The sequence below is a fragment of the Onychomys torridus genome, chromosome 1, assembly GCF_903995425.1.
Source record: "Onychomys torridus chromosome 1, mOncTor1.1, whole genome shotgun sequence".
Lineage (NCBI taxonomy): Eukaryota > Metazoa > Chordata > Mammalia > Rodentia > Cricetidae > Onychomys > Onychomys torridus.
In genome coordinates this window covers 69,551,655-69,569,856 of record NC_050443.1, presented here as the reverse complement: position 1 = coordinate 69,569,856, position 18,202 = coordinate 69,551,655, and the positions used below count along the sequence as shown (strand labels likewise).

Here is an 18,202-nt window from a genome sequence, read left to right as displayed (position 1 = left end):
CTACTTTGGCCCTCAGCATGATATATAAGATGCTAAGGCATTGGTGGGGGACATATAAAAATGGAAAGAATTAGAAAACAAAGAAATTTCCACCAACAGCCAAGAGTGGGGGATTCTGCAGTTAAGTTTTAATGCTTCCTGGTAAACCCACCTTTTCAGAAAGCCAAGGAAAGTCAAAGTTAGACCTGCAATTGCCATGACTTATACAAGAGGGGCAGGGAAGTAACTTGGAATTCCCTAAGAACTGTGACTAGTAATCAGTCATCAACAACATTGCTCACTGCAGAAGGAGCAGGACACCAAGCCCTCAGCCATTTGCTCCTAAATGCTCAGAGAGTAAAAACTGTAGGCTTTTTCAGATATAACAAATAAAAATACAAGCTGAGTAATTAAATTAGAATCTCAGATGAACAAAGAACATTTTTGGTATATGTGTATCTTCTGCAGGACCTGCCTTGGGATGGATATGGTTTCTAGTCTGCTCACTGACTGTTGAGTCATCACCAAGGAAGGTTCTTAGCTGTGGCCATGGAGTCACTCTATTCAAATTCACCAAAGACTCAGTCCCAACCAGTGGAGACAACATACTTGAGATCTGTCTATTCCCATATTACAAAAGTTGTGCAAGTAGCCTGCACAGTTCAGATAACTTTTACTCACAATATTCTCATTTTTTATCCATAAAAATGAGATCTAGAAAGCTGGGGGTATAGCTCAGTGGTAGAACATTTATGAATGAGGCCCTGGTTTCTGTTGCTAACCACCATACACACACACACACACACACACACACACACACACACACGCACGCACGCACGCACGCACACGCACGCACACACACGCACGCACGCACGCACGCACATGCACACGCACACGCATACATGTACCCCACGAGACAAGAGATGGGGAGAAATCACTTCTTTTATCAAAAGTAAAAGCCTTACTTAGCCAGAGGCTTTTTTTCCCTGTTGGGTGGATGGCAGCCCTTCCATTTACTCTCTGTCTCTCAGTCCCACATAGTATTCATCACAATCTGTAAACAGTGCCTGTGTGTTTATTTGCTCCATAACTAGTAAGTTGCACTCCCTGAAGACAAGGGTCATGAAGGTCTTGCTCCAAACCATCTCTGTAATTCCCAAAGCAGCACGGAGCCAAGAGGAACAGAAAGTAACAGAAATGGTGGTGGCTTGAAACTGATGAGCTATGGAGTTCATCTCCTTCAATCTTTTTTTAGACATTCATTTAGCCTGTGTGTGTGTGTGTGTGTGTGTGTGTGTGTGTGTGTGTGTGTGTGTGCGCGCCAGCATATGATTGTGGTCTCAGGATCAAACTGAGGCTGTCAGTCTTGGCTTGTCAGCCAGGCAGGCATCTTACCACTCCTAATCTTTTTTTATAGAAGAGTAAGCTAAGGCCAAAAGCGGTTATGTGCACTATGCAGACAATGGTGAAGCGGGGCTAAATTGGCGTTCTCAGGACTCAAATTGGTGTCTTTTTTGTGGAGGGCCACTGTATGATTTGCTACCTTTGTTTCTCATTTTCTCATCTTGTAGCAGGAAGGAGCCTTAGTTTTCTCTCTCCTAAGGTGTACAAGGTCATAAATATAAATGAGAATTTGGAGGAAGTGCCAATAGCATGGCAGATTCAACAAGAATTTATGAGCACTCACTGAGTGCATCCTTCATGTGTGATTTCTTGATTTATTCCACATAAAAATAATACATAGAGCTGGGTGTGGCTTTCTTTATCTGACAGCTTGAGATTTTAGTCCTGCAATTTGTTTGCCGGTGACCAAGGAGGCAAGAAATGGTAAGTAGCAATATTTAAAATCGTATATTTTACTTTTTAACTAAAATGGAGAAGTTGGGTGAAGTGATTTCTATAGCCTACTTCAATCTCAAGCTTAGAGTTCCAAGATGTACTCTCTTCCAGAAATACAGAATGCATTTCAAATAGCCATCGACTCTGATTTCCTGTACCTGAGCCTTCCTGCTCTGTTTTTCACATGGACAAGTGGTCAACAAATATTTACTGGGTACTAAACAAATGTTTTGTGACAAGGAAGTTTTAACCCTTAGAGAAGAACACACAGTGACAAGCATGAATTGGTGGGCATGCCCAGGTTACCCTAGTAGTCCAAGATGTGCTTGCTTCGGACAATCTTGTTTGGTCTTTTATTTTTTGTCTGAATGCTTTTAGAATTCTAGAGGCATCTCTGGATGAGAACATCTAGAAAGCATGTTTTTTTGTGTGTTCTTTCCTAGGCTTTCTTTAAGCTGGATTATAGAGAATTAAAACATAAATTATATCTATGAAATAAAAACAGGAATGCTTCTTTTAAAAGCTTAATATTCACATTTATTTATTTATTTATTTATTTATTTATTTATTTATATTTGAGCTGAGGATCGAACCCAGGGCCTTGCGCTTGCTAGGTGAGAGTGCTCTACCACTGAGCTAAATCCCCAACCCATATATATTTTAATGAATTCAACAGGTGAAAAAACGCTAGCTCTCCTTAGATCCCAATACTCAGGAGCTAGAGGCAAGATCTCTCCAAATTCAAGGCCAACATGGTCTACACAGCGAGTCCTAGGTCAGTCAGGGCTACATAGTGAGATCCCCATCTCAAAAACAAACAAACAAACAAAAGCCTGACAAAATCTCATAGAGAAAAGTCTTATCCCTAAATCAGCTTTTGAAGGTATTTGGTAATTTAGTTTAAAATTAAAATGTAACCACATTACCTTTTCGCTGAGGGAACTAACCCACACATCATCTTTTTTCTCAGTCGTGAGATAAAGGAGAATGCAGTGGAACGATTCATGTTTCAGATCAAGAAGCTGAGGGACAGGAACCAAAGGTACCAAGACAGGGTGAGTGTCACTTTGGACGGTAGGCAGGCACTGAGCATGTATGCCGGAACCATGACAAGTCATGATGGAATGTCTCTTCAGTGCTTGGAATCGGCTGACTTACAATCAGGTTTCTTCATGCATGTGAGGCAAGCAGGTACTACTGTTCCCATGGTATGGAGGATGCCAGTGGGAGTCAGTTCAATTGTGTTCCTTAGATCGTGAGGACAGACACCCTAGAAATCACATTTACCTTTGGATTTCTTGTTTATCCAAGCTGTAAAACACCAATTCTCTCTTTTCCATTTCTGAGTCTTAGTTTCAGCTTTTCCCAGAGTGTGCACATGTAAATGGATTTAGAACAATAATAATCCCAACTGTTAAAATCACTAATGGGGGTTGGGGATTTAGCTCAGTGGTAGAGTTCTTGCCTAGCAAGCGCAAGGCCCTGGGTTTGGTCCTCAGATTAAAAAAAAAAAAAAAAAAAAAATCACTAATGGGATACTTAAAGATTATTCTGTAAAAGTCAGTTTGAGGGTCACCAGCTCAGTCAGTAGGTAAAAGCACCTGCTACCAAGTTTGGCAACCCAGGTTTGATCCACAGAAACCACATGGTGGACAGAGAGACTTACAAATGGTCCTCTGATCTCTACACATGCTCCGTGGCATGTATCCATGCACATAGACACATACATGGCAATTAAAATGTTTAAAAATAAGATTAATGGGAATAACAAAGGGATGCCAGCTGTGTTCATCACAACAGAAATAATATCTGTAAGCGGAAAATTATAACGAACCCAAGTTATGCCCTAGGACATCACAGCCACAAGGAGAAACAAGACACACCTCCTTCACTGATTGACCTTGTACAGTCTGGAAACTTCCACAGTTAACTGTTTTATTAAACTTTTGTTTATCCCTCCCCACCCCCCCACCCCCAACACACACCCATACAGAATCTCACTCTGCCGCTCAGCCTGGCCTTGAACTCATGATTCTCCTGCCCCAGCCTTCTGAATGTTAGCATTATACATGTGCGCCACACCTGGCTGAAGTTTTGTTTTTAAAGGCTGTATCTTTACATTTTAATGGAACCTGGAGTCAGAGTCCTGAGTTTGCATCCTGACTGTACAACCTTCTAGTGGCATCTTTCTAGCAAAATCTGGCATCAGCCTCAGTTTCCCTCTCGTAAAATGAGAGCTCCTGACCACTCCACACTGATCTGTGGAACTTGACAAGCTCCTGGCGATATGCCCATGACTCTGATGTCGTTACCATGGTCAAGTACTTGTAACAAAGATTGGAACAGGCGCAGGTGGCTAGTGAGAGTGAAAGAAGCCTTGCCAGTGTATCTGAGGTCCCACACGGTAGGATCCCATGCACCAAGGAAGATGGGCTGCCTTCAAAGGGGCTAGTCAGGACTGAGATACCGCTCTCCTCCCTTCACCCTCCAAGTATTGCGGTTACAGGCGTGTGCCACCACACCCACTTGTTGCTCTTTGTTTCTTGTCTCAGGTTCTTTTTTACTTTTCTTCTCCCTTTACTGACTTTTGTGTTACACGTTTTCTAGTGGACTCTTTTAACTATTATTTTGTTATTTTCTTAGTGACTTTCTTGAGGATTCTAATTAGCATCCTAATTCATAGTAATCTAGTTAAAATTAATACCAACTCAGTCTCAATAACATACAAAGATGTTGCTCTATGCCCTCCCTCCCTCCTCAGATGCACTATCATACAAAACATACTTTATAAATTGTGATTGATTGGTCGGTAATGAAATGTAGGTCTATCTTTATTGCAACACTACATAGTTTTTAAAATAAAGTAATTTCAAAAAAGTATAATTACGTGTTTCAGATTTATCTGTGCAGTTGTTTATATTGCTACTCCTGTGTCTTCTCGAGAATTCAAGTCATTTTCTGGTACCACTGACTGCTTCATAAAAGACTCACATTGGTAATTACTGTAGGGCAGGTTAGTGTGTGATTCATTCTCTTGTTTTTGATTCCTCAAAATGTACATTAAGACAACAATGGCGAGAATACACTTCAAGTTGGTTAGATATATATCTCGGAAGCGTGGATCAGACACCCACAAGAATAACATGGTTTTTATTTCCAGTGTAAAGTCTGGAATGATGAATAACCATTATCCTAGAAGAAGAGAATGAAGTAGGGTCGTCTGTGAGGAGAGCAAAGAACAATGGAGTTTCTAGAACAGCAGGACTTTTTTCTGTTTTGTTAATGATATCACTCGCATGCCCAGCACACAGCCTCACACACGGAAGATGGCTAAGTTAGGGAGACTGGAGAAGAGCAGGCTTGATGGGAAGTTCAAAAACTTAGCTCCAAGATTTGTTTTAAATGTCTGTGGAGCCTGTGAGAGGGTGAGAGACTGGAAAATTGGTAGCATATTCTTAAAGACACAGCATTCTACTGATGGTTATTGCACTGGTAGATTTTGTTTTGAATTTTACATGTCCTGTAAGCTCTTAGAGGCAGCACTGTATACCTTAGTCAAGTACATGTGTCTTCCCGCTTTGCAAGCCTCTGTGCGTGTCTGTGTTCTGGGTAAACAGTGTAAATAGCTGAGCAGACGTCTTTAACCACGGTTGATGTCTACGGCAGAATAGACGCCTCAAGGAGGAGCAGAAATGGCACATAAAGAACCTCCTGAAAGAGCTGACCGAGGAGAAGTCGGAGGGAGCCCCGATTGTGACAAGGGAGGACGTGGAGGAGGCAATGAAGGAAAAGTGGGAGTTTGAAAGAAACCAGGAGAAAAACCTGAAAGGTAAGTTAGGAGCTTGGGGAATCACCGCGAGTGTCGTGTTCGTCCGAGCCTTTGTCTTTCAGTGTGTTCAGGACGTCGTGACTGTATTTCCCATTACGTCATCTCTACCACAGCCACAGTCCCTCCAGGGATACAGACAGGAGAAGGAAAGATGGACGGACGTGCGTAGAGGCCCAGTGAGGAGGAGGACTAGGCAACGAGCAAGGCCGGGATTGAAACCCATGTGCCCTCCAGCCAGTGTCCTGAGCTCTGCGCTCTCCCAGGGGTGTTCTTTTGTCTGAAGTTCTGTTGTTGAAGGGCTTCCTTGACCTCACCTTTGCTTTTGATTTGGGCATGATAAAGTGAATGTAACCACTGACATCCCTTCCCCAGTCTAATGGAATTAAGCCCGCCTGTTGGATTGGACAAAGAGAGCTTAGAATTGGGAAAGGGGAGTTAGGAAAATGATTCTAGGGATGGCAGTAGAAGACGCAGACATACTCTTACCCCTGGAAACACGTGACCCTTCTGGTAAATCAGACACGGAATTTTGATATGTGCATTTCTTCCCCCTGTTCTTTCATCCTACACTTCTTGCCGGCATTTCCAAAACCACTTTGACAATGATCCCTTGAGTTGGCAATGGCGTCGCAGTGGCTGCCCAGGTGCTCTGGCTAAGTTCCTTTCTGGCCACGGCTCCAGTTGATGTGCACCCGTTAGTATGCAGGGACAAAGCATGGGGTACCATGCTGTCTGAGGGTTTCTATGGCTGTGATAAAACACGACAACAAAAAGCAAGTGGAGAGGAAAGAAAGCATTTATTATAGCTTACAGCTCTCAGGTCACAGTCCGTTACTGAAGGAAGTCAGGGCAGGAACTCAAGTAGAGGCCATGAAAGGGTGCTTCTCACTGACTTGCCCCTCATGGCTTGCTCAGCCTGCCTCCTTCTCATACCACTCAGGACCACTAACCCAGTGATAACACGGTCCACAAAGGCCTGGGCCCTTCCACATCAATCATCAATCAAGAAAATTTGCCACAGGCTTTCCCACAGGTCAGTCTGCTGGCGGCATTGTCTCAGCTGAGGTTCCCGCTTCCAAAATGACTCTAGGTTGTGTCAAGTTGACATTAAAAAAAAAAACAAAAACAAAAACAAAAAAACCAGGAAGGATGTATACTAAGCGGGGGCCAAGTTGCGTGACTTCCTACAGGAGAGGGAAGGCAAGACATGTGAAGCTTCCAGAATAAGGGATGCCACAGAGAAGAAAGGAAGAGAGAGAAAATGAGACAGCATCTGCCTCAGGAAAGAACTTCTGTGATAGCTACACGCATGCCAGGCAGCCTCTTGCAAGAAACTTGTTTTGAGGTGAAACAGACTCCATCGCTCAGGAAGGAACTTCTTAGAATCAAAGACTCTTAGGCCCTGCCCAGGCCTGCTGAATCAGCATCTGCATTTTTTCCCAACATAATATTTGTATTGATTATTTGGTAATTTCACATCATGCATCCTGATCACACTCACTTCTCAGTCCTCCCAGGTTTTTCCTCCTACACACATCCTTGTGACCTCCCCTCCCCATAAAAGAAGACAAAAAAAAAAAAAAAAAAAGTCCAGTTTGTGTTGACCATATACTCACTAGAGCATGGTCAAACTCCCAGTGGCCAGCCCCTTCAGGAAAACAGAGTCCTTCCCCACCCCCACCCCTGCTGGAAGCCATCAGCTATAGAGAACTCTGACCATCCCACCCTGAATGCACTCACTCTAGTCTAGTCTGGTCTTGGAAGCTAAGCAGAGCTGAGCCTGGTTAGTACTTGGATGGCAGAATCTGCATTTTTTTTTTTTTTTTTTTTTACAAGCTCCAGGGATTTCTGGTGCACAGGAAGATCTGAGAGGCACTGCTAGAGCGTTTGCCTTCCAGCTTTTAGCTAGAACATGTTCAAGTGGCTAAAAGCTTGAGCTGGGTGTTCTTCATAGTAGCAAACCACAGAAAGGGCAAAAGCTGCCTGGCTGTATCCAGGACCCCTTGTCTATCAGGTCTCGGATTTTCCTTAAAAAAAAAAAAAAAAAAAAAAAAAAAACTCTGTATAAACTTGTGTGCATATCTGTTTGTTTGTTACTAGAAAAGGGGAAAGGGAGTCAAAGTAAGCCAGCTGGTATACACACACATAACTTCAATGACATCTACCAATCCTCCCTCAAGAGCCACGTGTAGCACGGATTCAGACAGTAGCAGTCTGCCAGATGGGAGGATAGTTGCCCATCTGGTTTTCATAACTATTTAATGACATTAACAAGCACCATTTAGGGGATTTGTGATCTTATGTATATCTAGGGAAACTATGCCCAAGGTCCCTTAGACCTCTGGACTCAGGGCATCCTGTAAATAACACCTACTGAGCCAGCCAGCCATCTGCCAGGTCTAAGAAGGCAGGATTTGCAGACATGATTAGTATAGTGTAGTCTTCAAGAGATTCTCAAACCAGGCAATGTGAGGAGTGAGCCAAGCCCCTGTGAGGTTCTCTGTATGTGGCTCTGAGAACAGCTTCCCACATGCAGACTTTCGGCAATATTATACTTGGGCCTATGAACTGAATAAAACATCATGCTTAGCAAGTGCACCAGGGCAGGCCAAGAAGGTTATAGTTCAGCATTTGTACCTATTGAATGGGGAACTTGTCTTTCACTGTGTGGGAGATGGGAGAAGACATGTTTCTGACTGTCATATGCTAGCATTTCTCAGAAGAAAAGCCAAAAATTGAAACTGCAATGACTGAATCAAACAATCGGCTGGAAAAAGTGACTGTCAAAATTGAGTGTGGTGGAGTTCCTGTAATCCTAGGACTGTGTGTGTGTGTGTGTGTGTGTGTGTGTGTGTGTGTGTGTGTAGTGGGGGGGGGGGTTAGAAGTTCAAGGTTATCCTCTGCAAAGGACTTGAAATTATTTTTGCCCTAAGGCATTAAAGACTGAAAAGGCCACTTTACATAAGAAATTGTAGGGTGGCTGGAAAATTGGCTCAGCAATTAAGAGCACTGCCTGTGTTTTAACAGAGGACCCAGATTCAATTCCCCACACCCACATGGTGGCTTACAACCATCCATAATTACAGTCCCAGAGGATCTGGTACCATCTGGCATCCTCAGGTACCAGGTATGCATATGATGCCAGGTATGCATATGATGCACAGACATACATCCAGGCAAAACACCCATACACCATAAAATAAAAAAATGAAACTCATTTTCACAGAGCTATCATAAGACATGAAGACTTGAACCAACAAGGACCCTTATGAAACAATCATAGATTTAAGTTTGTGGGTTCCTAGGCATATATAATCCATCATTTACAGTCTTAAACCATGTATCTACTATAGAGATGAAAGTTTCATTTTACTTAGATTTGTCATGAGGGATATCGAATCATTTTAATAGTTTTGATTTCTCAAAATTGCATATATAGTATTTATGAGTTAATTGCATTTTAACATCAGATCTTAACTTTGTGAAAACAGACTGTACTATAGAATGGTTCCAAGGATGGTGGAAATGACATGTGCCTTGTTCTTCTTTCCAACAGAAATGCGCTTACAAATAAATGAAGCTGAGAAGCTATTTCTTGAGAAACTCAGTGAAAAGGAGTATTGGGAAGAGTACAAGAATGTAGGGAGTGCTCATCACGCTCAGCTCATTGTTTCCTTACAAAATGACATCGAAACAGTCAAAGAAAATGCCGAGAAAATGTCAGGTCAGTTGCAGCAGAGTTCATTCAAATTCAGTAAAATAATGAGCAGAAAGCCCATGTTTAGTAAACGAAAAGACAGGGTACTCCCCAAATCATTCATTATCAAAACAGGACAACCAGCTGTGAGCCCCCAAAAACCTGAGATGGTACTTGAGTTGGGTGTGGTGGGGAGCGAGTACTGAGGACCGAGGGCCAAAGGAAAAGTTGTTATCCATTTAAATGCACAGATGCAGTACCACAGGAAGAACCTAGACACACACTCTCATGACAGGAGAATCACGAATTAGCCTTGAAAGCTAATGAGGACCAGGGATTGGACATGAGTTTGAGACAGGATCGGTCAAATGAGTAAAGGATCACACCACAGACTCCCAAGGGCAGCGGTCGAGAAAACCAAAGAAGAGTCGGAGACAACTGGAAAGTAAAGTGTTGGCCAACAAGCATTGGCCTGCATGGTTTGGGGTTAGCTTCTCAGAAGTGACCACAATTGATTGGACAGCTGAACAGCCAACAGTCTTGAAACATAAACTCACAATCTCTCAAGTGCCTACTTGTGGTGTCTCAAACTTCTCCAAGGAGGTTCCCCCATAGTCCTGCTTTCTTTGGCTGCCTTCAACAGTGAGTGGTTAGTAAGGGTCATGGCTACAGGAAGCACCAACTGAATCACAAAAGGCAGCCATGAGATTTTCACAATAGCCCTTGCACTGTGCACTCGACTCAGTTTTTAAGAAAAAGCAATCTGTAGGATGCTATATAGAGTTTAGAACAAGGGAGCATGTTAATATTGCTTTTTCAATATTAATATAGCAATGCAACTAGACCTTCAGAATGTATTTGATTATCCTTTTGGGGTAATTTACAGCAAAGAATTACCATGTTATTGGATTCCAGGTTTTACGATTTCTTTCAGATGCTAAGAATGAAAAATAGATTACAGCTAATGTTCTGTCCTGCTGCAACTTTTAGATGTCTGTGTTTAAGGATTAAATAAACAATTAGCATTAACCTGATGGGCTAGGGCCTGAATCAAAGAAAGAAATTTCATAAGATGGACTGGAAGAATTAAATAGTCATGATATTCCACGTGAAAATCAGAACTAGACACTGTTTTCTAGGTGTCAAGCTAGACTAGCTCCCCAAACCTGCCCAATCTCTCTTCTTCATGCCCCATACAATCTTGCTCAGCTCTATTAGAGGCCCTGTCCTGACCCCTGTCCACCACTGGGGGGAGCTCGTCCTCTTAATTGCCTCCACTTCCCTCTACCTCGGGTGCCCCTGATGAGCCATTATGGGCTGCCACAACCCGGGTTCTGAATTCTCAGACCACTGGCCACCAATGAATGGCTGGCTGCCAGTTTGCCATATTCAATCTTCTTCAAAATATTTTTTCATTATGTATTGTGTTCAGGGGAACAGTAACATAACAGTACCCAGAAGTCATTTCACTTTCAGCTGTCCTCATCCAATAGGGAGAAGTGCTTTACAAACACAAAGTACTGATGAGGATGCAGGAACTTGCTCGGCTCCCTAGTAGCACCCTCAGTGGCTATTGAAAGACCAGACCTGCCAGCTCCTTCCCATCAGCCCAAGATCCCGGAGTTCTTCTGTGACTGCCTTGGTCTGTTAAGAAAATGTTCCCCAGTTTCACAGAGTTCCATCCCTAGACAAAGAACTTCAGGCAACTATTGACTATTGGGAGAAAGAGAATGAGCATCTCCCATGAATGAGCCCTTTCCTGGTTGCTCAATGCACAGTGGTCAGCCTTGAGACACCGTATACCTACCACCAACAAAAATGTATTCAGCAGTCTGTGTGCGTGTGTGTGTGTGTGTGTGTGTGTGTGTGTGTGTTTGTGTGTGTGTACACATCTGTGTATTCAAATAAAATCAAAGAAAAAGAGGCTGTCACCTTGAGAGGGGGTGTGGGAGGACTTGAGGATGTTAACTGAGAGGAGATTGAAGAAAGAAAGGCAAGGGAGAGTGATAAAATTCTGTTTCAATTTAAAACATTAAAAAATAAAAGCGTCTGAGGCTAAAAAGACTGTCTAAGTTTCAAAGATAAAATTTGCTGGAAAACTTTTTCCCAGAAAATAAATACTTCACATGCAACAACAACAACAACAAAAAGCAAAATTTGCCCCTTGAAACAGAGCCCTGAATGGCAGTTAGGGTCTACAGCACTCTTAGTACTTTTGTTTAATTAGACAATAAGTTTGTGGTGATATTCTGTTCATGTCCACCAATAAAATTCGTTTCGAAGGAGCTTCGGTTGTAAGATCTCTCAGCACCTTTTGAGGCTTAAACTTTTCATCTTTGTTCTATCACTAATAAATAGGACTGGAGAAATGGCCTAGTAGGTAGAAGCCACACAAACCTGGGACCTGAGTTCGATGCCTGGAACCCACTTAAAAATCTGGATGTTGGGGCATGCACTTGTAATCCTAGCATTCTTACTGAGAAAGGAGAGGCTGAGACAGGAGGATTTCCTCCTATGCACAGTGGCAGAAACAAGAGACCCTGCTTCAAAAGCAAGGTGGAAAAGGACACTGACTCCCAGAGCTATGCTCTGACCTCCACACACAAGCTGACATGTATACCTAGTCACAAACAAATCTTTTAAAGAAAGAAAGAAAGAAAGAAAGAAAGAAAGAAAGAAAGAAAGAAAGAAAGGAAGGAAGGAAGGCAGGAAGAAAGAAAGGAAGAAAGAAAGAAGGAAAAGAAAAAATCCTGGAGGATAGAAAATTCAGCACCTAATCTCTGTCTCCCTGCTTGTCAGATGCTCAGCACTGTTGTTGGTTGATTTTTTTTTTCTTTAAGGGGGGCCTGCCACTCAGCTCCCAAATAAATCACACACAGAGGCTTATTCTTACTTATAAACACTTGGCCTTAGCTTGGCTTGTTTCTTGCCAGCTTTCCTTAACTTTAAATTATCCTGTCGACTTTTGCCTTTGGGCTTCTCCTGTTCTCTTACTTCTATAAATTTTTACTCTTACTCTGTGGCTGGCTGTGTAGCTGGGTGGCTGGCCCCCAGAGTCCTCCTCTGGCTACTAGATCTCTCTTTCTCGTCCCAGATTTCTCCTCTTATTTATTCTCTCTGGCTGCCAGCCCCACCTCGCCTTTCTCCTGCCTCCCTATTAGCTGTTCAGCTCTTTATTAGACCATCGGGTATTTTAGACAGCCAAAGTATCACAGCTTCACAGAGTTAAACAAATGCAACGTAAACAAAAGTAACACACCTTAAAATAATAATATTCTCCAACCCAGCAGTCTCGGGTCTGCCTGCTCCCCCTCTCCTCACTGTGTCCTCCTCACACAAGAAGCCACGTGCCAGGAATATTGGCAATCTAATTAGTTAGGGTCAGATGTACACCATGAGTTTCAAACAGATAATTAAGTCTGTATATGCCTGCTGTGAAATTAAAATCACCTGATCCTGGGTGATCCAAAGGCTAGATGATATACAAGTATTGTTTCAAATTCTCCCTCTGCAGAGAGAATCCTTTGAAAATACAAACTTCCTTGGAGACCTTAGGTAATTCAGACTAAGGTGTTAACAAATTATTGGAGCATTTCTTCTGATTAGAGGAACTAAATACATTCTTGAGAATTTGGGGGTGGGTGAGAGGTGTGTCAAGGGGAGGAGGGCCATGAAAAGTAAAATTTATAAACATCACAGTTTTTCCTCCGATCAGCCCCACTCAGTCTTGTCATTTCTTTTTAAAGAACAGTATAAAATCACTCTGGAAGATACTAGAAAGAGAATAATCAGAGAAACCCTGATACAACTAGACCTAAGGAAGGAATGGGCCACACAGGTAGGTGCCAAGTCTCTTAAAACAAAGCAGAACTTCCCCTTATTCGTTCAGTTTATCAATGAGGCCTCGAAGGGAATGCTCATTTGTTGAGGCCCATGGTGGTACATGCCTGTTAGAGGCCATGGTGGTACATGCCTGTTTGTTTGAGGCCCAGGTTGGTACACGCCTGTAAGCTCAACACTCTGAAGGCTAAGGCAGGAGGTCCATGATCTAAATAGCCAAACCCTGTCTCAGAAAGAAAGAATGGGGGTTAGGATGTAGTTTAGTGATGGAGTGCTTGCATGCGCACAACCCTGGGTTTGACTCTCAATACATAAACATAAAAATACCATCACCTCCACCAAACAAAACAAAAGCCTTGGTTTCCAAAGTTAGGCAGTTTACTGTGCTGTCCCAGCACTCATGAGCTGTAGAACAGGATTCATTACTCCATTTTCCCAGACTTCTGTTTTCTGCATAGAGCAGAGACTATTTATATTTATTTACCTTAAATATAGAGTGTAAGGATTAAACAAGCTTATTTAAGTAGTATGTTGTCTCACAAGGAGCAAATAAATTACTATTTAGTTATGTTAAAGGTATCTATAGCTATAGTGAAATATTAAGAGTAAGTGTTTTGAATGAAATATAATTTGACTAAAAGTGATTCTTTACATATATCTAAACCTGGGAGAGTATACTCTACATTGCTGTGTTTTAAAGATTTTGACTACAAAGCCAGGTGTGGTGGTATGTCTTTAATCCCAGTACTTGAGAGGCAGAAACAGGCAAATCTCTGTGTTTGAGGTCAGCTTGGGTCTACATGGACAACTAGGGCTACAGAAAGAGACCATGTCTCAAAAAAGAAAAAAGTTGGGCTACAAGTCATATTTCAAGATGAAATTCCCAGTCATCTCTGTTTTCTCATGACTTTGTTTGACATGGAAAGTCTAACTCTCCCTTCAACACACACGCCCATAGTGCTTCTCCTGTATTCTGACTCCTTCCTAGGTCAGTAAAGGGAATTCCTGTTTAACGCCATCCATTCTTCAGAACCCTAAGCTTCTGATGTTTCCAAAAGTCCTGTCAGCAGTTCAGCTGTGATGCTCATTGAATCCCCGTGGGTTCCATTGCTCTTAAGTGGCACTCTATCTGCCTGACATCTACATATTTGCAAAGACAAAGATTTTGGGGAACTAGACAATGCTTTGTCTGTTCATGCAGTTGGGTTGCTTTGTGACCGAGTTTGATGAGATGGTGAAATCCATCTCCCTGTGATCTGACCACAGTGAATGTCTTAAAATGCCTATGTGGATATCACATGACAAGACAAAACAAAGCTGACTTGTAATGTCAAGTGTTCATCTCGAGTACTGTCCCAAGCTTTCATCTGACATTTAAATCTCTCAGCAATCCTTAAAGCTCTAGAGGTTTGCTAATGGGACAGCGTCATAGAGAATAGTGACCTGCACAGAACACATGGAGGGATCCAGATTCAGTTCAGAGCTCTTTTCAGATCATGGCTCAGTGTCAGGCATTTGTAGCTTCCTGTGTTCTGTGCTGTGCAACCTAACTAGACATACAATTCATGTATCACCCCAAGATGCCCGGGTCCCACCCACAGAGATGGTAATATAATTGCTCTGGGATTGTCCTGGCTTATGGATTTTCTGGCTTTCACTGGGTTCTGATACAGAACTAAAGTTAAAACCGCTGGCCCACTGTTAGTGAATTAAGCAACAAGACAGTTAATCTTAGTTAGGACCTCCTTCAGATTTTGTTCGGATGGTATTTTATAGGGGAACAAAACCAGAAGGGGTTAGCAAGATGGGTCGACTGTTCAAAGCACTTGTTGCTCTTACAGGGTAGATTGATTTGATTCCCAGCACCCACATTGTAGCTCATAACCATCATAACCCCAATTCCAAGAGATCCTATGCCCTCTTCTGACCTCCTTGGGTACCAGGCACACACATGGTACACAAACACATGTAGACATAACATCTGTACATATAAAATAAACAATCTAAAAAAATTAATGACATCTTATGGTGGTGGAAATGTGAGTTATCAGTTATAGCTGGAATATAACCATTCCTAGGAAATGCATGCCGTCTCTGAATTTAATAAACATGAATCTTTTTTTTATCTAAATTTTTTTTCATTGAAAGACTTCTGCTTTCAAAGACTTAACAAATCAATTTATTTTTAATATACTATTAAATTATTCCTGTCTATGTTTACAGTCTAGGACATCTCTTTCTTATGTATGTGTGTGCACAGATAGGTGTACACACATACACATGGAGGTCAAAGCTCAACCTTGGATGTTGTTTCTCAGGAGCTGTCTACCAAGCTTCTGCTGGCCTGGAGCTCACTGATTAGGTTGGGTCGTGTGGCCAGTGAGGCCCAGCATCCTTTACCTGTCTGCCTCCCCAGCACTGGGACTGCAAGCACACCACCATGTCCAAGTTTTGCTTTCTAAGTTATGTGTGTATGGATGCACATGTGCCATGGCACACACATAGAGGTCAGAAGGCCACTTTGGGGATTTGGTTCTTCCCACTGTTGGTTCTGGGGATGGAACTCAGGTTGTAAAGCTGATGCAGTGTGTGCTTTTACCCACGAAGCCATCTCGCACCAACAGCTGGCTTGTTTATGTGAGTGCTGGGAATTGAACTCAGACCCTCATGCTCATACTGTGAGCGTTTGCCACACGTGCATTTCTCCAGGCCCTACTTCTCTTGGCTCACTCTTGCTATGTCCTTTTAGTTTTTCTCCTTTTAAGAGGTTTCATCTCAGGTTAGAGAGTTGGCTCAGTGGTTGGGTGTACTTGGTGCTCTCTCAGAGGACCCAGGTTCAATTCCCAGCAACCTCACGACATCTGTGACTTTACTCCCAGGGTATCTGGTGCCCTCTTCTGACCTGTCTGGGAGCCAGGCAGGCATATGGTACACATGTATGCATGAAGGCAAAACACTCAAACACATAAAAAACATAAAATAAATAAATCTTTAAAAAAATTAAAAATCAATGTATTTAAAAAGAGGTATTGTCCTTTAGTAACTGAACATTGAATTTGAAACATGATGTCCATATGAAACTAACTCACAAAGAAATACAGTGTCATCCGCTAGGAGTGTCTTGTGGGTAAGTTATAAATATCAGGCTGGGGGTATGGTTCAAAACAAAATGCAAAGGAGGAGACGAACCATGTCCCACCAGTGCTGACACTGTGTGTCACCTTACGACAACTCTTCCTTCATACAAAACTTTTCTTGTAGAATGCCGTGAGGTTCATTGACAAGGGCAACTATCGAGAGATCTGGGAGAATGACTGGCTAAAAAAAGAAGTAAGTAGAACGTGTCAAAATAATTCTCCCTGTTTTTTTCCCCTTAAACTGGCAATGACCTTTAATTATAAAGTTGAAGTCATAGGACAAATATGAGGTTTTTGCTGACATAAAGGAATGTCCAAGTAAAATCTAATCCTATTATATTGTTACTCAACAAATGCCAGAAATAATCTCAGTAATAATCAGAAATAATTTGGAGGCTTACTCCACACTGTACACCCAAATGCACCAAGTTTCACTATGTCCTACAATCAACCTAGTGTTTCTCGTGAGCCTGCCTCCTGCTGGGTGTCTGGCAAAACATCACCCCTAGGTCACACATCATCCTTTGGAAGTGTGTTCAGCCTTTTAGACTTCCTTTTCTCCTCCTTACCTGATAGACAGGACAGAATGGCTTACATTGCCTTTTGCAAGCAGGTGGCCAGCTCACACTCAGATCCCAGGCATTCCTTTGGATCCTGGCTTTTCTGCCCTTCAGTTCTGAGAAGTGCTCTGGTCTTCTCCCTATACCAGTGACCCCTGAAGTGGTCACTCTAATCTGTAGAATATTGTATTGTGGTCCAAAGCAAACACACAGTACAGCCATTTGCCTGTGATCAAGAGGTACTTGTGGCACCTGTGATTTCTCCCCTCCCTGATCCCCTCACTTCTGCTCAAGAATTCATGGGAACTGCTGAGCTAGCACCTTCTCCCTGGGCCAGGGCTCTATGGCAGTTGCTGGATGTGGTCATGTACGGACTTCTATAGCACACTCTCTATGGTCACTGTTTTGAATAGTCTTTGTTATTTGGAACTGTCCTGTTTTCCTCACATTGTAGATGCAGGTCACTCTGTCCTGATCTCTAGTACATCCACACTCTCACTACCTGGAAAACTAACTCTTCCTTTAGGTGCAGAATTTGATGGCCAATTTCTTTGTGAATCATTTCATAACGTTCTCAGGTATCCTGAGAACTCCAGTTTTCCCAGTGTTTTCTTGCATTGTTGAATTCTTGCTAAAATACATTGAAACTCTGCTCATGATCTGTGTCCTTAATACACAGAGTAGGCTATATCTTTTTAACTGAATGTCTACAGTACCTGAAGAATAATCTTTGTTTATCAAAAACAGCTATTAAATGAATGAATGTTAAGGAATGTCTATAAATATAGATATACTTACACATTGAGGGGATGAATCATATACATACTCACATACACTTTTAGTTTAGATGCAGTTATACAAAATTGTGAATTATATTATAGCTCAAGGTGCATCTTGTTTCTCTAAGGGCCCTCTGAAATAAAATTATAGACACACAATAAAGAACCCATCTGAATGGATAAAGAAAACATGGCACACATACACAATGGAGTACTACTACTCAGCAGTAAAAAACAATGACATCATGAAATTTGCAGGCAAATGGATGGAACTAGAAAATATCATCTTGAGTGAGGTAACCCAGACTCAGAAGGACAAACATAGTATGTGCTCACTCATAAGTGGATACTAGATGTGAGGGAAGGGATGGCCAGACTGCAACCCACAGCTCCAGAGAGGCTACCTAACAGAGATAGACCCTAGGAGGGACACATGGATGACCCAGTGAAGGAAAAGTGGATGAGATCTACATGAGTGGACTGGGTGTGGTGGTGGGGGTGGCAGAGGGTGAGGAGTGGGGGATGAGAACATAGGGAAATGG

General features: G+C 42.3%; 1 protein-coding gene across 1 annotated transcript in view; it reads left to right on the top strand.

Annotated features, from left to right (window-relative positions):
• Nucleotides 1-18,202, top strand: part of Ccdc83 (coiled-coil domain containing 83) — a 35,584-nt gene that overhangs the window by 3,377 nt on the left and 14,005 nt on the right. The window contains exons 2-6 of the mRNA XM_036182569.1: nucleotides 2,789-2,873; nucleotides 5,485-5,647; nucleotides 9,204-9,371; nucleotides 13,091-13,182; nucleotides 16,446-16,514. Of these exons, the coding sequence (XP_036038462.1) occupies nucleotides 2,789-2,873; nucleotides 5,485-5,647; nucleotides 9,204-9,371; nucleotides 13,091-13,182; nucleotides 16,446-16,514 (577 nt within the window). The remainder of the gene's footprint in view (nucleotides 1-2,788; nucleotides 2,874-5,484; nucleotides 5,648-9,203; nucleotides 9,372-13,090; nucleotides 13,183-16,445; nucleotides 16,515-18,202) is intronic.